The sequence below is a fragment of the Odocoileus virginianus genome, chromosome 23 (genome assembly GCF_023699985.2).
Source record: "Odocoileus virginianus isolate 20LAN1187 ecotype Illinois chromosome 23, Ovbor_1.2, whole genome shotgun sequence".
Classification (NCBI taxonomy): Eukaryota; Metazoa; Chordata; class Mammalia; order Artiodactyla; family Cervidae; genus Odocoileus; species Odocoileus virginianus.
In genome coordinates, this window is record NC_069696.1 from 32,121,521 (window position 1) to 32,143,586 (window position 22,066).

Consider the following 22,066-nt stretch of genomic DNA (forward strand, 5'->3'; position numbering starts at 1 on the left):
AAGGGAAGCTCTCAGATTAACAACCTAACTTTCCACCTTATGAAACTAGAAAAAAAAACAGGCTAAGCACAAAGCTAGAAAAGGAAGCAGATAATAAAGATCAGAATAGAAATGAGTAAATTAGAGAATAGGAAAACAATAGAAAAGATTAATAAAAGTAAGAATCAATTCTTTGAAACAACAAAATAGAGAAACCATTAGCTAAACTAATCAAGAAAAAAAGAACAAATAAAATTATAACTGAAAGGGGAGATACTACCTCTCATACCACAGAAATACAAAGGATCGTAAGACTACTGTGAACAGTTACACATCAACAAGTTAGACAAGCTAGAAGAAATAAATTCCTAGAAATATACAACCTATCAAGAATGAATCCTGAAGAAATAGAAAATCTGCGCTAAGCAATAATGAGCAAGGAGACTGATCACAAATCTTTCAACAAAGAAAAGCCGAGGACCAGGGGGTTAATATCTAAAATATACAAGGAACTTGTACAACTCAGTAGCAAATTAACAGTCCAGTTTAAAAATGGACAAAGGATTTGAATAAACATTTTTTAAAGAGAAGATATTCAAATGGCTAAGAGGTGCATGAAAAGGTGCTTAACATTACAAGTCATCAGGGAACTGCAAATCAAAACAGCAATGAGATATCACTCTATACTGTTTGGAAAGGGTATTATCAAAAAGGCAAGAGAGAACAAGTGTTACTGAGATTGTGAACAAATGGGAACTCTTGTAAACTATTGGTGGGAATGTAAATTGGTACAGCCACTATGGAAAACATATAGAGGTTCCTCAAGAAATTAAAAATACAACTACCATATGGTCCAGCAATATACAAAGGAAATGTAGTTACTATCAAAGAGATCGCTGCACCCTCACGGTACAGTAGCCAAGGCATGGAAACAGTCCAACTGTCCATTGATTGATGAATGATAAAGAAAATGGTGTGTACACGCACACACACAGCCTATTAGAATGTTATTCACCCAGGAAAAAAAAAGGAAATTTGTGACAACATGCATGAACCTTAAGTTACACAATCTTACACTCCACTATATCTCAATAAAGCTATAAAAACATCCACATGGATACAGATGATGTGTATAAAGATATCTGATGATAGACTGGACCCAAACAAGAAGGTTTTCCCCCACATGTGGCTACTTTTACGTGGGAAATATATTGCATTATTTTAAAGTTTTAAAGTTTCCATGTCTTTGATTTATTGTTAACATTGAACATTCTTCATGTTTGTTAGTGACTTTTACTTATTTATATATTTGTCAGTCGGTATTATCCATTTATTATTAGGGCTTTTATTGTCTCTTTACACCTTTAATGTTATAAAACTTATGTTATGAACTTTGTATATATTTTAAGAAATTTATTTTGACATAGGTATAACGTATTTTTAACATAAAAGTTTAATATATACTGCTATTTTGCAGTTTCCCTTAAAAGTACTATCTTTTAATCTTGTTTGATACATATACATATATTCAAATTTTTTATGTAATTGTACCTAGGACTATTTTCTTGGTGATAATTTCCTATTATGACAGTCCTTTTCCTTTAAATGATCAGTTAGTCATCTTATTTTCTTGTAATTTTTTTTGAAGTTTAATTTTTCCTTTTCCTTTTATTTCCTGTTCTTCCTTATCTTTTTCTTCCCCTTCCCTTTCTTTTTCCTTCCTTTCCTCTTTTTCCCTTTAGCTTTGTGTTCACCCTTTTATACCATTTGAAATTTATTTTGCACTTTGGAAAGAAATGAACATCTCTGACTTGTTTTTTTTCTACAAATAGATGGCCAATTGTCCCAACTCATTAACTGACTAATTCTTCCCTTCCTTCCACAATCTATATGATGAGATTTTTTCATCAAAAAGCCAACACTTTTTTTTTTTTGATCAAGGTTATTCTAGGTATTTTATGAATGTTGTTCTCCTCCTCCTCTTTGCTACTTTTGTGAACAGGATTATTTTTCCATTTCTAAATGTCTATCTTTAAAATTAACCCTTTAAGGAGTAAATTTTAAACTTTTAAGTTGAACTCTTTATTTAGAAAATAATTTGTCTTATTTTCACTGAGCCATACTCTTTATAACAGAAGCAAAAAACAGAAAACTCATGTAGTTGGATATTAGAAGTAGACAGCATGACTGACAAGGCCGAAGGAGGGTTAGTTCTGCAAATGCATTCGTTGTCTTTGTTCATCTTACTCCTCCACATCTCAGTTCAGAGCCACAGCTTAAATCTGGGAGCCCCAAATCCCCAGATCACTGTCATGCCTCACTCTCACTATCCAAGAACTTCTCTTGTGCAACTTTAAGATGTACAGTGTAATGATTTGATATATGTATTACATTCTGAAGTGATTATCATAATAGTTAGTTAACATCCATCACCTCAGATAGTTAAAATTTTTTATGTGTCTAGTGAGAACTTTTAAAATCTACTCTTAGCAACTTTCAAATATACAGTACTTTCAGATACTTTCAACTTTCAAATAGCAGTATAATATTGTTAACTTAGTCTCCATGCGGTGCATTATATCCCCAGGACTTAATTCATCTTGAAATCAGAAGTTTGTAAGTGAAGTCAGCCAGAGAAAGACAAATACTGTATGAAATTGCTTATATGTGGAATCTTTTTTTGAAAAATAATATAAATGAACTTATTTACAAAACAGTCTATTTACAAAACAAACAGGCTTAGAGAATGTTCTTATGGTTACCAATGAATAGAACTTGATTTTTTAAAAAATTTAGGGGTACCTCTACTCTCTAAGCTTGTTTTCTTCTCCATCGTGGTGCTAAATTATCAGTATTTGAAGTTGTTTGGCATTTCAGATGAGGTAGTTTATTTTTTTAAGTTAACTGTGACTTGTAGATTCAGGTAAGCATCTATCTTTTGCATGCAAGATCTAATGCATTACCAGACAGAGCTACAGCAATAGAAAAATTGAATTATGTAACTATATTTAAGAATGGTTGACTTCTTTCTGAATACTTTTGAGAAAAATGGGTTACTACATTTCCTAAACATTAAAATATGTAAATAGGCCAGGTTTTAGATAAAATTACCACCACTTTGGCAAATTTAATTTAGTTTAATTATTTAATTTAGCTTCTTTGATTACATTTGCTTAAAAAAACACTTTCTCTTCTCATTTCAAGTTAAAAGAAAAAAACTGTGTACAGAGGGAGTTTGGATTAACATTCTTAAGTAGTCTGCTATTAGCAGTATTACTATAGCCAAATAAGCTTTGGGGAGTGCAACCTTTGAACTGTATTTTGATCGCCAGGAAAAAGTGCCTTTTTATAAACAGTTTTAAAAATAAAAAATGATGTTGACTTCAGTACCACTGCGCCGTTACCACCAGGCTTATGACACACAGAAAGCAAGGACAATTGTCTATAAATTTGATCTTCTGGACTAGTAAAGAGAGCCAATTCTCTCTCCACAGATGGAGAGCGTCACATTAACTAATTAAAAGCAAGAGTTCTTGACACCAAACAGAGTAAATAGATTTTAAATAGAGTGAATGTCTGTTGCCTCATGAGAGTGACTCCATCTTGTGAGAGGAATGAATAGTTCTGTGAAACACTTTCTCCTGTCATAGTCACATTCCCAGATCATCACTAACATCTAGTAAGACTTCTACCAAAAGCTTTTTTTTTTCCTTCAAGTCTTTCTGTTTAGAAAACTGATAAGTACTTTTTGATGCCTTTCTCTCACTACTAAAAACACTCTAAACTTTCAAATCAAGTAGGTTTTAAGACTAGAAGACATAAGAGAATATCCACTAGAGAATAAATTTACAAATTAACTTACCAGGACAGTTACTCAAGACAGGAGGAATGAGCAGGAGGATTGGGTTAAGAAGGGAAGAAAATTGATCATTTTTGTATATTTAATATGAGCCACATGTATTTAAAAGATTTTCTCATTTATTATGGAGGTATCAAACACTTACATGACGTTTATCTTTGCTAGGCACTGTTCTAAGTCCTTTACAAATATTAACTTTTGTAATTCTTATAAGTCTTACATGATAAGCATGTACTATATAAGTTGGCCATCATAATCTTTATTTTAGTCAACAGTAAATTGAAGCACAGAAAGTTTAAGTAGTTCGCCTGAAGTGATGTACCTAGTAAGTGTCTGGGCCAGAATTCAGACCTAGCAATGTGGGCCATCATCACTGGGCTTTGCTATCATTGGAGCTTCACATCAGTTCTGTAAGGTGGACCTAGTGTCTATCCCTTTTAGAGCCATGGATCCTGTGTCTGGTGAAATAACTCAGGATCAGCCTTGAACTTATTTTCTTTCCCCACCAGGTTAGCATTTCTTATATACTTCCTGTTCTTATTAATGATATCAAGATTTACCCAGTCATCCAAGTCTGAAATTGAATTACAGATTTCATTATTTTTAGCTGAGTATCTGAGCCCTTCTTTTAATCTCCTCTGGAGAAGGCAATGGCACCCCACTCCAGTACTCTTGCCTGGAAAATCCCATGGACGGAGGAGCCTGGTAGGCTGCAGTCCATGGGGTCGCTAAGAGTCAGATATGACTGAGCGACTTCACTTTCACTTTACCTTCATTCATTGGAGAAGGAAATGGCAACCCACTCCAGTGTTCTTGCCTGGAGAATCCCAGGGATGGGGGAGCCTGGTGGGCTTCCGTCTATGGGGCCGCATACGACTCGTGTCAGAGTTGGACACGACTGAAGTGACTTAGCAGCAGCAGCAGCTACTGTGTTAAATTGGGCCCTTATTATTCTGCCCTAAACTGAGGGTTGTAATCTCAGGTGCTTACTGGAAGCAGGCAGGTAGGTAATACAAGGAGTGAAGGAGGCTGGGCCTGAGGAAGGAAGTTGGTGAACTCTGGCAGGAAGTGGTGTTTTCAGGGACCCACTGCTTCTGTCCTTGCCGTCCATTTGCAGGCAGGATTGCAGGCTCGAATTTGACAGATTGGACTTTTCGAGAGGAGGCAGAAATCTGGATTTTAATGTGAAATCTTCTGATTCTGAGCCATAGTACAAGTCACACAGAATAAGGTTGCAGGCCCTCAGTTTAATTACCCCTGACCGTTTCTTATTGAGTCCTCCAGGCTGATTTACACTCCTCCAGTCTAGTCTACTCAGCCTCCTTGTAGCCTCCCTATGCTACCATAATCTGTCTGAAGTCCCAATCAAATAGAATTGTAGGGGAGGTCAGCAGGATCAAAAGCATTAAAACATGTAACATTTTTGGAAGAGTTCTTGGTACTTGGGTAAGTGCTCAATAAATGTTCTTTATTGTTCTTCACTTAGTTAAAGGCCTTAGACGACTCCCATTTATACTCAGGATAATTTTTTAACATGGCCAGAAAAGTATTTTATGATTCCTGACTGACTTTGCACCTTCATCTTTGGCTGTCTCACCAAATGTACTCAAGCCATTCTCTACACTTGAGTGTGTCAGTTGATACCAAGCCCTTTCAGCCTCTTCCCCTTCTGCCCTGGCCATCTGACTTGTGGACTCTTTGCTCATCGCCAGCAAGAGTCAACTGAGGCATCTCCTCCCCTCTCACGTCAGTCCGCACGTCTCCTCGGGCCCTGCATCGCCCTAGGGCTGTGAACTCCTTAAGGGCAGGGGCTGCGTTTCACCTTCCTATTCCCAGCGCCTTGGCCGTGCAGGCATGTTGCGTGTGTCTGCGTAAATGTTGACTGGAAACAATATGACTCTAAAAGTTAGTGTTGGCGCTCTCACCTGGCAGTTCTTTCTTGGTCTTCAGGTGGTGCCTCAGAGAGGAAAGAAGCTGTGGCTTCTTATCATTAGGGACCCAGAGGGCAGTGTCCAGCCCGAGGACCTGTTGGGATTCTAGGTTGCAGCTAATGATGAATCTAGGAAAATGTTTATTCTCCAAGGCACTAATGATGCTCTGTCCTCTGAAATGTAGTTTGTGAAAGTTAAGATGAGGTCATTGGTTAAATCGTACTGGCCAGGTAAAGCAGCTTTGTTTTTCTATTTTAGAAGTGTGATGGTAAATGCTTGGAGACACTACATCTATTTATAGATGGCCCCAGTGCCAGATTTGTTATCTCCTTTCCCCAGGCTTGATAAACGAAAGAATGCTGGACTGTGATTGGTAGCGTCTCCATTAATGAATAGGAGAGTCTGGAGAAAACACGTGAACAGGAAATTCAAGGGCACCTACTGTTGTTTTTATCAGTGCAGGAATTCTAGACTTGCAAATTATATCCTGTTCTTTTTCTGGCTGAAGAAAGGGCTTTAGTAAATAAAAGACAAAGAACAGTGTGAAATCCATTAAAGGAATACATTTGCAGTATAATAAGTGCCAGTTATCCAGATCATTCTTTGTAATAATTTGGTCCCTTCTGTTCTTAGTTTTGATTAATTTTAATATTATAAAGCCTATTTGTTTCTGGCTAGAGAGTAATAATTTTTGTTTTATTTTGTTTTTTAAGGCAATCTCTAAAGGAGATTCTTTAATCCAGACTAAGGAAGGGAGTTTTGGATTTTTCTGTAGTTGAATCTCTCAAGTAGGATTTGTCTCTCTGAAGGTTAATATAATACCAAATGATTCTGTAGTTTTTAATCCAAAGGAAATTGTTAGATATGAGACATATAATTTAAAATCCATTAATTTTGAGTTCAGTTACTCATCATCATTTATAGAATGCAGACTGTGTGCTCAGCACTTTGCCAGGTGCTGTTATTTTGTTACAGAGATGAACAGGCATAGGTTTTGCTCTGATTAGGTTTTTAAACAAGGCATACACTTACATGTATGTATAATTTGAATGGAAAAACCATGGTGATCATGGTTAAATTATATAGTGTTTGGAAGTCGCTTTTCATAACTCTATATCCCTTCTGGATTTTGGAGTTAGAAGTTCATTTCATCTTTCTATGGAAGAATCCTTCTCTTCTTTTCATGTTTACGCCTCTTTCATAAAGACTTCAGGTTCGTAAATCTTTATCTAAAACTGGCTCACATTTTTTCTGCAATGCTAATGCAAACACTTTCTGTGGTTTGGAGTTGTTTTTAGCACCCCAACTTCTTTATGTTTCACAGAAATTCCCCCCCCAAATTTTGCTCAGTAATATTTCTGCCCACTCCTAGCCCCCTAGTTTCGCATCATCTGGGAAAGCCCTGCCAGCAATAGGGCTCAATATTGGCCGTCTCCTCCTGCCACTTTGAATGGGCAGAGGAGTCCTGGGCAAGATAATGGTCAATCTTTTTTTTTTTTTTTTTTAAAGATTCCACTTTCTCCTTATGCCATTAAACAGTTGAATATAAACAATTCTCTGTTTTGATGCCATGCTCACCAGCCTTCTTTGGTCTTTACATCTAACTTGCCTACAAAAACAGAGTGCATTTGCCAAAACATGCAAGTTTTCTGTTTCTTGTTCCTCAGTTTCTTATTGTGTAAATCCATAAATTGCCATCATGTCTTGTTTATCAGTCTCTTTTGAACTTTGTGAGGATAAAGTAGCTCCATAATCTGATCGCCCTGGAACACTGGCAGCTGAAGACCAGACCCTGCTCCTTGGCCGACAGAGCAGAGCAACCTGTTTCGCGAGGCCCTTTGGCAGCCTGTCAGCTGCCACACCCTGAGTTCATTATGTATCCTTCTTTCTGACTTCTAAAAGCATTTATGTTGTTTAGTCACTAAGTCGTGTCCACCTCTTTGTGACCCCATGGACTGTAGCTCCACCAGCCCCCTCCGTCCATGGGATTTCCCAGGCAAGAACACTGGAGTGGGTTGCCATTTCCTCCTGCAGAGAATCTTCCCAACCCAGGGACCAAACCCGCATCTGCTGTATCTCCTGCATTGACAGGCAGATTCTTTACCTCCCAGCCACCTGGGAGCATTACTGATGTGTTATTTCTTTGTGCTTTTTCAAGAGGCATTATAAAAGGTTTTATTTATTAGTTTTTTCACCATTAACTTTTTGAAAGGAAACTGTAAACCTTAGTTTATAGTTGAGTCTTGACCTTTTCTCCTCCTGCCGATTGGCAAACCAATTTGAAAATTCTCCTGTCAGCTACAGATATTCTGGACAAATCAGAAAGCACTCTTAAAATTTCTAGATATTGCTCTTTGTTGGAGTTTCTAAGTCTCCCCCCCCCACCCCCACCGCCAAATATTTAAAGAAGTAACAGGCACTTTTTAAAACCAGTGTTTGAAGATAACTGTCTATAAACTTAAAATTTATATGCCTAAAGGGAGTTCCCTCGGATACTGCTGCAAATGTCTACCTACCCGCCTTTTTGAGGGTTTAGGATACATATTATTCCATTAACAATGCAATGTAATGGGAAGTCATACAGTAAGAAACTTTGTATATCTAGATTTCCTAAATTTACTTGACTTCTTCCGCTTCCAGCCAACCTTCCAGCTCCCCTCTTCCTCACCAGGTCCCCTAGTGCCAGTTAGCAAACGTGACTGGGCGTGTTTGCTCTGTACTATGCCATCCCCTCTTGTCCTTTGTTGACCTTTCTGCATCTGATCCTAAAACATAGAACATGAACCCAGGTTTCTGAGATCTCCAAAGATAATGTGGCAGCATTGCCTTAGGTAGCGTTCCAAGTTTTGTCATCATGTTCAGTCGTGTCCGACTCTTTTCGACCCTGTGGACTACAGCCTGCCAGACTGCTCTGTCCATAGAATTTTCCAGGCAAGAGTACTGGAATGGGTTGCCATTTCCTCCTCCAGAGGATCTCTCCTACCCAGGGATCGAATCTACTTCTCCTCCACGGCTGTTGGATTCTTTATCACTGAGCCACCTGGGAAACCATTCCAAGCCTAGTGCTCAAAAATCACTTGGCCGGGATAATTCTTGAGCTCATTTTATTGTTGTTTCAAAAATAACGCTCCCTATTACTAAAGCACATTAAAAAGTTAAGCTGAATGCCTAAATAATGTCTTACATTTGTATAATTTCTATGTTGTATTATCTCAGATGGCCTTAGACTGGGCCTGTGAGCTAGCCGAGCAAGTACTGTAATTCCTGGGTCAGAGGGAAACTGACCTGAGTTCAGAGCGTTGTGGTGATTTGAATAGGACCCTGGTGGCTCAGAGGGTAAAGCGTCTGCCTGCAGTGCAGGAGACCTGGGTTCAATCCCTGAGTCAGGAAGATCCCCTGGAGAAGGGAATGGCAACCCACTGCAGTACACTTGCCTGGAAAATCCCATGGACGGAGGAGCCTGATAGGCTACAGTCCGTGGGGTCACAAAGAGTCAGACACAACTGAGTAACTTCACTTTCACTTTTTCACTTTCATGTGATCATTTAGCAACAGAACCTGGATTAGATCTCTAAATATCTGACTCCAAGGTTCAATACGTTTCTTTTTCCACAGTTGCCACCCTTTACAGGCAAGTTTTGCTAATTTTTTCAACTCTCCTTTCACCCTATCTCCCATTTGTGGACTCATTTCATTCAGTAATACCTACTCTGAGTCCAATACAGTGCTATCAAGGTGAACGCTCAAGAACAATTCAGGGAAAGTTCTTGCCCAGAAGTGCTCCGAGTTTAGTTGGATAGGCAGATGACGTGATCAGCGCTTGTACCTGGGGTATTTGTTACACATGGCAGAGAGCACACTTGAAATAATGCCATTTGGTCTCTTCTGGTAAATTGATGTCTCTCCTGGCAGGGAGCCTTAGAGAAGTCCCCACAGTAAGGCTTCTGTCACACTGCGCTGTGACGGATCCGCGGTAGCCCTGTAGATAGATCGTAGCACAGAACCGGTTCAGGAATAGGTCATGCCAAGGCTTGGAGGCGTGAAAAGGCCAAGTGAGTGGTGAGGAAGGGCAGCACATGAGGCCAGAAAGGCAGATAGGAAACAGCATTCGGGTGGGGTGGGCCTCCGAAGCTCACCATCTGACTTTCCCAACTTTCAGTTCCTTTCTTTACTGGGCTGTTGTGGGGAAGAAATGCAGTCATGCTTGGGAGTGCCATGGTCTTAAAGCCTCAGGCACAAAGGGGGAAACCAATGAATAAACCCTCATAAAGTTTCTGATAGACACCAGCAGTCTGTGTATGCGTTGTCCTTATTTGTCTTGCTGAGCTCATTTGACTTGCCATGAACCATTTTAAACAAGTAATGTGATCAGCCTCTTGTTATAAAAAGATTTAGAGTGGCCAGCAGAGAAACAAGTTTATGATGATAAAATAATGAGTGCAATTTTAGACATAATGAGGTTCAAGCAGTAAATTGATGTATAAACTCACTAAGACAACAGTGAAACTGGGAGTTTGCCATAATTAAATTGTTTACTTTCAACCTGTGTAAGACTTGTTTCACATGAAGAACGAGATCCCTGGAGTGTAGTCCAGTTCAGGTCTATATCCAGGGCTCTGTGTCTTGATGTAGTTAGTTAAGGAGAGGTTGGTGTTGGGGGTAGGTGGCAGATTTGGGAGAATACTTTTAGCTAATAATGCAACGTTGGATAGTTACACTGGCAATCTGGATCTTCTCTAGTATGGACCGTTATGATCTCCCATCTAGATAAGCAAAAGCCTCTTTAATGTATGGAGCCATTCTAGGTTTTTTGTTTTGGGGTTTTTTTGAGCGGGGAGCGGTGGGGTCTAGATGTGGACTCTGGTGGGCAAGTCTCTAGGGTCGGTGCCCACCTATAGCAGCCACCAGAGTTCAGTCTTAAAACATTCCTTATCTTGTCCAATTATCTACCTTATCTTCTCCTTCTTGGTTTTTTTTGTTGTTGTTTGTTTGTTTTTTGGCCATGCCACATGGCATGTGGGATCTTAGTTCCCCAACCAGGGACCAAACCTGTGCCCCTTGCAGTGGAAGCATGGAGTCTTCACCACTGGAACTCCCGGGAAGTCTTTACATTATCTTCTTTAAACCAGTACTTTGCTTGGCTGGCCCAATGGTTTTTAAAAATTGGTACCTGAATGACTTTAAACAAACATTGTCCAGGAAAGATCACAGAACTTCTCTGTTGTCTCCTGACTTGATTCATATGTTTTTGTTTCCTGCCTGGTTCCTACAGGCATTTGAGTTTCATCTGAAAATGAAATGGACCTACCAGTTGGAGTAGGGCACTAGACTTTGACCTAGCACTATTTGGAATGAGTTAGGATTCAGGATGAAATAGGGCATCCATGGACTCCATTCAGAGGGGCTTATTTCTGGGGCATCCTTGGTTAAGCCTGCACTTCCACTGCAGGGGGCACAAGTCAGGAATTTAGATCCCACATGCTATGCAACGTGGCCAAAGGGGTTTGCTTCTAAAAGTAGTTTTTCCCTAAAACATAATATCCATAAGAATTGCTCTGACAGATGTTCATGTGCATATTTGATGTAACACTACTTGATTCATAGAATTTATATGGCAGAAACTACTTCTTGCTATTTAACTAAACTTCGTTAACTCTTTTGGAGATGTGTGTTTACTGGGTCATAAGTATTAGCAAAATCTTGTGGATTTTATTTAGTCATCAGTAGGACAGCCACAAAATTGATCGAACCCTTCTTGTTTTGAACGACTGGTGAATGTGTATGTGAATGTGTTCATGTTGTGTGTGAACTGCTGCAGGTGCTCCTTTAATGTGATTTCCACCTGCCAGCACAGAATTCATTTCTGTTGCTTTCGGAATGGTATATCTTTCTCTTTCTTTGCTATATTTACTGAATACTGTATTTCTTTATTATATTATGTTACTTATAATGTGAAAGAAGTTATAACCCTATAGCTGTTAGGGTACAATGTTGTTGCCTAGTAGAAATCAGACCATTTCTAGAGTTTGTTAAAAAGAGATAGAAAGTTTTCTTTTCCTGTGAAATAATTTGTATCTCTTTGTCATTCTAGTTTCTGTTACTATGGCAATGACGGCAGGGTCGACAACCACCTTTCCGATGAGCAACCATACCCGGGAAAGAGTGACTGTGGCCAAGCTCACATTGGAGAATTTTTACAGCAACCTAATTTTACAGCATGAAGAGAGAGAGACCAGGTATAGTAAAGGCTGGTCAGATTTTTCTGTGTAGTTAAATAAGCTATCATATTACAAGTGGGATGTAAACATGTTGTCTGTTAATAATATAAATATTGTGGATCCTTGAATGCTTATTTTAAGTTTCCCATAAAATGACAGTGTGCTTGGTTACTTGTTTTACCTTCACAGAATAGTGTCTTGTCCTGGCACCAATATACTTATATCTCATGTTAATTGATGTTTTAAACAAAATGTTTCTTTCCATGAGATTATATCTTTATACTTTGTTTTCAAAAACTTTCTTTTAAAGAGCTACTTAACGAATGACTGCTTTTAATCCAGAAACATTTGTAGTGTGGCGTGTATATAGGTGGGAATGAGAGAATTTTTTTTTAAATTGATGTTATTTTGCTTTCAGAAAACTTACAGTAAGGAAGATAATGCACATGAATATTATATGAAAGGGTGAAAAGTATGCCCTTTGAGAAGGGTGAAGAAAGGAGAGGTTGTTTTTGACAAAGGCAGCTGGGAAGGCTTCATGGAGGCTGGTGGCATTTGAACAGAGCCCTAAAGAAGAGCACTATTCAGTATGCGTGAAAGGGAGAAGGGAGAGGTTAACAAGCAGGCGGGGGCATCCCGGAGACCGGGGAAAGCACCTCCCAGGTCAGGCACTGTCCAGTTTAACTCCAGCTAGATTTTTACCATTTCCTGGGAGCCTTGGGTGCTTCAGATCAAAGCTATTCTCATGCTAGTAAAGAGCCTTGAAAAATTTTCAGCAGAAGATCTAAATGATCACAGGTGCGTCTCTGGAAGACCACTTTTATTGTGTTGTACAGAATGGATTGTGGGAGGAGAAATTAGAAACAGGAAAGGATGTAGTCCCAGCCAGTGGAAAGGAGGCTAGCTTTAGGCTTGTGACAGCAACAGTAGGGAAGAACTCAGTGAGAAAAATGGGAAGAACGTGGCAGCTACCCAGATAGGGAAGGTGAGAGAAAGAAGTCAGTGCTGGCTCTGACATTTCACACCTGGGCCAACAGAGTGTGGTATAACTTAGTGAAGTAGAACTCGAGGGGAAGAATCTGGTTTGGGATGTAATTTTGGGTGGGTCTAACTACAGATTAGACATGGCTGGGGAGAGTACAGAACTGGAAAGTGAAACTCAAGTGACTGTTCAGAAGTCAGCTTAGAGGAAGGAAATATAAAAGAGAGCTAAGAAAGGTGGAGACTAGTGAGGAGAGTAAATGTGTCTTTGATCCAAATTCCTAGAGGAAAAGAGGAAAGAGAATGGAACAGAGGTGAGTTAAACTGACTTCACCATCAGCAGAAATTCCAAAAGATTCAATTTAGGCAGAAGGCAAGTGAGCACACTCAGAGGATCTAACTGTAAATATGTAGGTAAATATCAGCCAAAATGGACTGTATAAGAAAACTTCAACAGTAATGGTAATATCTTAGATATTTTAAAGAATAGAACGAAAGTATTTTTCAACAGTAGACTATCAGGAGGGAAGATCAGTGTTTCCTAAGGATAGGGATACAACATAGAAAGGGGTAAAGATTGATTAATTTCAAGCCTTGGCAAATTAAGAATACTTGTTATAATTTCTAGGGTGGCCACTAAAAGAACAAAGTTAGTTTGTAACTTTCAAACTAATAGAAGGAAAAAAAGAGCTAGGGGAAAAATAAGTTCAGAAGAAAGCAAGGGAAAAAGAAAAACTGAAATACCTAAAAGTAAGCACAAGTAGAAACCGCACCATAAGTTAGAAATAAAGCATGTAAGAAATTACCATAATTGTAAATATAGTGAAAGTCTGAAAGTGATCAGATCATCAAGGGAGACTGAATGAAGTAAAAGAGAACCAAGGAAGGAAAGTCCTATATTTTGTCAATGGTCACTTAAATTACCATCTTTCTCAGTGAGAAAGATGGGAAAAACGTGGCAGCTACCCAGATAAGGAAGGTGAGAGAAAGAAGTCAGTGCTGGCTTAAAATTCATGAGAATTTTAAAGGTTCATTACTGCCATTTATTGCTGAAACCTTAAAGTAACTCAGTTTTCCCTTCTGTTCCCAAACAAAAGAAAATAGGGATAAAAAAAAAATTTTTTTTTTAAAAAAACCATGGTAAGTGCCATGGAAGTCAAATTAAATAGCTCATGTTTTCTAAAAACTTGTACTTTAAGGAACATGTGATGGATTTTTCAGGCTTAATTAATTGGATAAATGCATAAGCCAAATAAAGTATCAATCAGTACAAAGCTTAAGATCATTTCAGGAGGAAACTATGTTTTAAGAAGTGACAAGAGAAGCCTGTGGGTCTTCTCATTTAGGTATGGAAAGAGATGAAAGTTTTTGCATCTGTCCCCAGAAGGAAAGATAAGTTACTGAAGTGTTGGCTTTAGAAGGTGAGCATAGGGATTTGACAGAAGAATAAAGTTGTTTGTGTACTGATAGTCCCTCCTGTGTTAATGGTCCTCTGACTGTCCGGATTCTTCCTGCAGAGAAGAAAACTCAGATCATTCACCAAGCAGCCCTGGTGTCTCGAGGGGCATGATGGCAGACACAGAGTCCAGTATCAGGAACTTAGTCCATTCAAAGGGTTGGCCTCGGGCAATAATGTGTAAACTAAAGATAAAAATCAGTGTGATTAGCACCAAGGTAGGTGCTTATTACTAGAATTGAGGAAGTAAGTGGAGAATATTCTTTGACATGCTGACTTATGAACAGGCTTTCAATATTTTTGTTATGAATTTTCCATAAGAAATAAAAAGGATCTTAACAGTGGTTTAGGAAAGAGCTTCCCTTTGGGCATATTGTCATAAACATCATGGTTTCAATCCTCAATCCTTATGGATAAATCTTTGAAAGTTAGTCTTTTTCTAGTATGCTGTAAAACTAATGAGGAAAAGCTCTCCCAGATTTATCATTAGAAAAAAAAAAAGAAGCAATACAATAGAAATGAAATAGTAATAGTCACTTGGAAATGAGTTGCAAAGTGGATACTGCAGCTGTCTGTCTGGTTACCAGTTATTTCGTCCATACTGACCAACACCACACATCCCCTCACCCCACCCCTACTCCCTCCGTAGCTTAAGTAACTTCAAGGGTACATTTTAAAATATTGAAGAACTGAACTTGGCTATGCCTAGAAAAGCAAACATTCTAGTAGTTAATGGGTTATTTTTTTAATGCACATTTATCACTTTCCAATTTCCCAGGAATTATAGCAGAATCAAATATACTTAATTGCACTGAACATCTTTCCTTGATTAGCTAGGAAAATCAAGTTCAGAGGTTAAGTGAAGGATGCAGACAAGCTTTAGCTAATAAGCGTTAAAACCAGAGTTCAAGCGCGGGGAAGCCTAAGGATGTCCACCTTAGAAATGTTACGTTTAGTCACTGTAGTTACCTTTTTATACATCTAGTGTGAATACTGATAAATGTTAGTGATACTGGAGGTTTGAACATTAGAGAGCAGAGTTTTCCGTGTTAAAACACGAGTCACCTTTGCTAACAATTCATTTAGGCAGCTTTGGAAGTAAATTACTCGTTTGGCTAGTATAAGACAGCTAAATCTGGACTGGGCTTATATTTTGAAAAAGAAGTATTTTATGTATATATACATATATATATAAAATCACTCTTTTCAGTGATTATTTTGATTCAACTTGATTTTTTTTTAGCATAGCAAACTGAAGTGTAAACTTGAAAAAATAAATGTACATTTGTTAAATGGAAATACTTAAGAACACATTTAAATTCAAATTTATTTTTCTTCTAAAAAGGCAGAAGAAATTAGAAGTGGCTATGGAAGAAGAAGGATTAGCAGATGAAGAGGTAATGTAAGCTGTAATTACTATGACTAATGCCTCTGTTATATACCTGAAAGTCACTAAATCTTAAATGCTCTCACTACCAAAAAAAAATAGCATTTAGTTATGTGAGGTGATGGATGTGTTAACCAACTTTATTGTGGTCCACATTTCACAATATATATTCACTTGTATCAAGTCATCGCATTGTAGGAAATTCCCTGGTGATTAGGACCCCATGCTTCCACTGCTGCGTTTGATCCCTTTTTGAGGAACTAAGATCCTGCGGATCACGTGGCATGGCCAGAGGCGGGGTGGGGGGGGGGGTGGGGGAATCACCACATTGTATACCTTAAACTTACACAATATTGTGTATCAATTGTTTCTCAATAAAAAGGGGAAAACTATAATAACTGTACAAAAGCTATCCTAGTGGCTTTTTCAAGTATTAGTGCTAGTGGTAAAGATTCCTCCTGCCAGCGCAGGAGACATAAGAGAACACGGGCTTGATCCCTGGGTCAGGGAGATCCCCTGGAGAAGGGAATGGCAACCCACTCCAGTATTCTTGCCTGGGAAATCCCATGGATGGAGGAGCCTGGTAGGTTACAGTCCATGGGGTCACAAAGAATTGGACATGACTGAAGTGACTTAGAATGCACACATGATCTTATAATTTAGATAATGTGGGTTTAATATTTGAATGTGGTCTTCTCACTCTGTTGCTATGATAGAAATGTTTGAATGGGGGAAGCTTTTTTTTTTTTTAATTCTAAGAACATATATTCAATGAATAGTATCTACAGTATTCTAGGTGTGAGGAATAAGAAAAAAAGGGCTCCAAGAAGAATCAGTTAATTGCCAAATCTTCTTTAAAATTTTCCTACATGTTTCTTAAAACCACCTGCTTCACTAGTCTGGTGCCAGGAACCCAGTCGTGTAAATATGTGTTTCTCCTGAAGATTCACTGCCCCCAGCTAGTCTCTCTTGTGTTCTCAGCCATGTTCCCACCCCGTTTTCCTACACACTGCAACCAGGGTTACCTGTCAAAAACCAGATCTGACCAAGTCACTCTTTGTTTAATACCCTTCACTGGCTCCCATCTTCTCTCGGGATAAGGCCAACTCTTCTACGTGAGTGGATATACAAGTCCCTTTATAATTTGGCCTTTGCTCCCCTTTCTCTCACCTTATTTCTTGTCACCCCACCGCCAGGCTGCCCAACGGGATTGAATTATTTTCATTTCCTTGCTTCTGCATGTAGACTTTCTTCTGTGCATCTCTGCTGCTTGGAACTCTTCCTTCTGCCTGCCTGAGTTCCACTATTCTTCACGATGTTTTCTGTCTCTTTCTAGGCAACACGTCCACTGGGATAGTACACTATTCTTGTCCCTGGGGCAGCCTTAAAACCATCTTCCCAGAGTAGAAACTCCAGATGTCTATTCAGCATTACGTGATCCAGGCTGGCAGAGGGCTGGGATAAATATTTGGTAAATAAATGAACAAATGGACAGTGGATCTCTCCCTAAAGAGTTCATAGATTAGAAGGAGAGATTACGTGTGTGTACATATACAAATAGGTATACATGATAGAATGTGGCAAACTTTGAAAATATGGAGGGTTTTTTCCCTAGTTCAGGGAATCAGAAAAGGTTTCACAGAAGAATTAACAGTTGATTTGAATCTTCAAGAAATAGGTGATTATTAAGAGGTATGTTCAAACTAATGAATATGTGCAGAATATTGCACTTTAAAAATGAACTATATGAAAGCAGATGTCCAAAGGCCAAGCAAGTATCATAAACAAGAGAAGCTGGCCACATTGGTTTCCTAGGGACATTTAGTCTTTTGAGCTAATATATTTTGCATATTTAATTCACTTTTTTTTTCATTTCCATGAAGAAATAGATTCTTTTTTTTTTTTTTTTTTTGCCTTGTTCTGAAGATTTTCTCCTCACAGTTTGTCGTTTGATAAAGAATACCACTTTTCACTTTGCTGAAAGAAAACGAGACCACCAGCCTAATAGTACAGGTTTCCCATGTCTGGCACCGGGTGGATGGAGGTGGCCTGGTTTCTGGGCTATCCTGTTAGCCCAGTGAAGCCAAATTCTGCTTTTCAGGAGAAGCTGGAAATCTGGACTTGTGTGAAATCATTTGCCTTTTTAAAATATTGGCAAGTTATTAGGATGATTTAAAAACAACTTAGGGGCCAAATCAAATGCGTGTAAGAGTTGAGATAGCCTCTCGTCCACACCAGGAGGTGCTAAGTACATCTAGAATTGTTCTCTTTAATTCTCTTTAAATAATTCACAGAAAATGTGAGGTGATTTTACCCCTAAAAGTTCTCAGTGGCCTAAAATAACCATGTATAAATATAAAACATCTAAAATTTTTAGTAAGGATATTAGAATCCCAACAATGCTTCTTGTTGGGCCCCATACTAAGCCCTACCCTGTCACAAATAGACATGGTCTCTGAATGAATGTACAGTGTGCTGGAACTATCTTTATGTGGTGTGGATCTTTTCAAAGTAATATTATTTTATAAAAATAAATTCATCCTTAATGCATTCTGTAATAGCAACTAACCTGTGAAGTAGTTTATGAAAGTTAGTTGTGAAAACTAAACCATATATAATGTGGCCATGAGAAGCATTTGTAAGAGATGAAGTTGTTACCTGATGTATTCCATATCTTAAAACTTCTGTGTACACTGTCTTCTACAAAAACTGAGCACCCTGCAAAATGAGCGTTCGAGGAACGCCCATTTGAAGAGGAATGGAGAAAAAAAAGAAAATGGTATATTTCTAGTTTCATCTCATTTTAAATCCTATCTAACATGGAATATTATTTACTGCAAGGGAAAACCAAACTGCGCAAGTTGAAGCTGCAAGAGAGCCTTGAAATGTTAAGCCTGCCCATAGATTTCTGTTGTCGTCTTTGAGAGGAAAGAATATGATTACCAAAAATATGATTGCAATGTTATTTGCTTTCCAAGATGACTTGATTTACACAAATTGTGAGCAGATATATCAACATGCTTTTTTCATCAGTTTTTTAAGAAATGTGAACTTGTTTCAACTCTCTTTGGACTACAATGTGGACTTTGATATTATGGATAGGTTTTTTTGTTTTTCAAGTACTATGACAGTGTCATAGGTGATTTCCCTTTTTCATAGGATTGTATATTTCATACACTGTTATCTCCCTTTCACCATTTAATAGATCTCTCCTGACTACATAAATATTGTTTACTTACCACACTATACAACCTGTCAAATAGTAATAAGCATTACTTTCTTTGACTGCCTCTCTTGTCTGTCGATTTTGAGCATAATTTATGAAACTGTGTGATGAGGTCTTTTCCATTCAGATTAGACAAGTTTCTGAATCTGCATCCAGCTGTACATTGTTAAATCCATAAAGCCAGAAATCCAGCCTGCCTTTCAGAATTCATATATTTAATCATTTATGTAATTTCCAAAAGGGTCTCTGCTTCTTTGAAAAATGGTGTTATAGTGCCACCGTGTGGCCTTTTAAAATTAGAGTCAGTTTATAACAAGCTACTACTGAGCTATCCTTTTGTTTTAGTAATAATTCATTTTTCAATATTATTGACTCAAAGGGCATTTTTAAACAAAGAAGGTCTTCACTATTTCCACCACTGGTGTGACTTCATTTAGCTGTTTAAAGCTGTTTGGATTGAAGACATAATTTCTTGATTTTATTTTTGTAGACTTTGTTTGAAGTATCAGAATTCCATTGTGTTGATGATGCATACTTGCATATTTCTAATTAATAATTCACTTTACCAGTTTGGAAACAGTTGCACACAGGCATAGGAAGGGGCTATTCAGTGGTTATATCTTGAACTACATTTAGGAACAGTGCTTCTGAACCGTCTCAGTCATTTTGACTTTCTTTCTCAGACCTGAACCTCTGCGTGCTTGATAGGGTTCAGTTGAAGATGAACTGGGGCTTGATTTTTTCACTAATTTTGTTTGTTACCCATTCTTTGTGACCTCTACTGTTGTGTTGTTCCATTGTTAAGTTGTGTCAAACTCTTTGCAACCCCATGGACTGCAGCACTCCAGGTCTTCTGTGTCCTTCACTATCTCCTGGAGTTTGCTCAGGTTCATGTCCATCGAGTCAGTGATGCCATCCAACCATCTCATCCTCTGCTGCCCGCTTCTCCTCCTGCCCTCAATCTTTCCCAGTGAGTCAGCTCTTCACATCAGGTGGCTAAAGTATTGGAGCTTCAGCTTCAGCACCTGTCCTTCCAGTGAACATTCAGGGTTGATTTTCTTTAGGATTGACTAGTTTGATCTCCTTGCTGTCCAAGGGACTCTCAAGAGTCTTGCGTGATCTCTGCTGCTGCTGCTGCTAAGTCACTTCAGTTGTGTCTGACTCTGTGGGACCCCAGAATCGGCAACCCATCAGGCTCCCCCATCCCTGGGATTCTCCAGGCAAGAACACTGGAGTGGGTTGCCATTTCCTTCCCCAATGCGTGAAAGTGAAAAGTGAAAGTGAATTCGCTCAGTCGTGTCCGACTCTTAGCAACCCCATGGACTGTAGCCTACCAGGCTCCTCTGCCCAGGGGATTTTCCAGGCAAGAGTACTGGAGTGGGGTGCCATTGCCTTCTCCTTGATCTCTACTAGGTTGAGCTAATTTGGCATAATTCTATGTCAAAAAGCAGAATTTTGGTTCATGAGGGGAAGGAAAAGCAAGGTTTAGAACAATTAAATAAATGCCTATTCCAAGTGTAAGCTTCAGGTAGTTCATAATTTTTCTTTAATAGTATTTTTTGTAATCTTTGTGTAATGAATTGTGAAATTATTGACTTGGATATTTTAAAGGATTCTTTGTGTAATTATTTTTTTGTTGTTGCAATTTCATATTTTTAAGAAGTTATATGCCAAGTCTTAAGCACTTTATTTAAAAAATCTGCCCAAGAACAAATTCTACCATAAATAAGCCTGCATGGAAATACTGCTGCTGTGTGATTTCAGTGTCGGAAGTCTCAGCTGCTGTGAGAGAGCAGCCTTGGAAATCTACACAATTCCCTAGTAGATTTGTTAACAGTAAAAAATGAACATCAGAAATTATGGGGACTTCCCCCAGTAGTCCAGCAGTTAAGAATCTGCTTTCCAATGCAGGGGGCACAGGTTTGATTCCTGGTTTGTGGAATTAAGATCCCACATGCTGTGCGATGTGGCCAAAAGAAAAATAAAGAATGCTATTAGCATTTCCTAAAGTTTAATTTTTATTTTTGAATGAAGTTAGCATATAGATGAAAGAATATGTGGACTTGTTAAGATGAAATATTTAATGGAGTCTGTCTCAAAAATAAAGATTTATCAATTGCTAAAATTTTTTTAATGATTTTTAAAATTATCTTTTCCATGCTTAATGAATGTTCAACTTTGGTAAATAAGTTGTAGCACCAGTATATAATATTTAAGATATGTTACCTTCATTTTAATATATCACATCTTTTAACACTATAGGCTTCCTTTGAAACAATCTGATTTTAGAAATCATCTTCCTAAAATGTTCTTTTTTAATAGAAAAAGTTACGCCGATCACAGCATGCTCGCAAGGAGACAGAGTTCTTACGGCTCAAGCGGACCAGACTTGGCCTGGATGACTTTGAGTCTCTGAAAGTTATAGGAAGAGGAGCGTTTGGAGAGGTGTGCTTCTTTTTTAAAGTCGCTGCTATTGAAAATATGTATCTTAAGATAGTAGCTTCATATGTAAGTAGTGTAATGTGTTAAGATGTGTATTAAAGTAGCTGTATTTTAATAGAATTTCTAAAATAACCAGCAACAGCAAATTACAGCACTGCTTTCTTTAAAGGAGCCTCCCTTTCACCCCTAAATAAATAGCAGTGACTGAAATTGGTGCTATGAATTTTACATTCAAGGTGCGGCTGGTCCAGAAGAAAGATACAGGCCATATCTATGCAATGAAGATATTGAGAAAAGCTGATATGCTTGAAAAAGAGCAGGTAAGAGCTCTTTAGCACATGTAACCAAAAGAACATCCGCTGGCGAGGTGTTAGAGTAAGTGTTAAAACTGGGACTTTTTTTTTTTAAACTGGGACTTTTAAGAAAGAGAAACCTACACATCTTACTATTTAATTGATTATAGATTTTTTGGTAGCCTGTTTCATTGTTTCTCTCTGGTTAAAATTTCTTCCAAATTCATAATCTAGCTTATGTGTTCAGGCTGTCATAACAAAATACCACAGACTGGGTGACTTAAACAACAGAAA

General features: G+C 38.2%; 1 protein-coding gene across 4 annotated transcripts in view; it reads left to right on the top strand.

Moving 5' to 3' along the window:
* Positions 1–22,066, top strand: part of STK38L (serine/threonine kinase 38 like) — an 80,053-nt gene that overhangs the window by 41,571 nt on the left and 16,416 nt on the right. For all 4 annotated transcript variants that reach the window (XM_070453833.1, XM_070453832.1, XM_070453831.1 and 1 more), the window contains 4 exons: positions 11,861–12,005; positions 15,770–15,821; positions 21,360–21,482; positions 21,716–21,799. In XM_070453833.1, coding sequence (XP_070309934.1) covers positions 11,872–12,005; positions 15,770–15,821; positions 21,360–21,482; positions 21,716–21,799 — 393 coding nt within the window. In that variant the 5' untranslated portion in view covers positions 11,861–11,871. The remainder of the gene's footprint in view (positions 1–11,860; positions 12,006–15,769; positions 15,822–21,359; positions 21,483–21,715; positions 21,800–22,066) is intronic.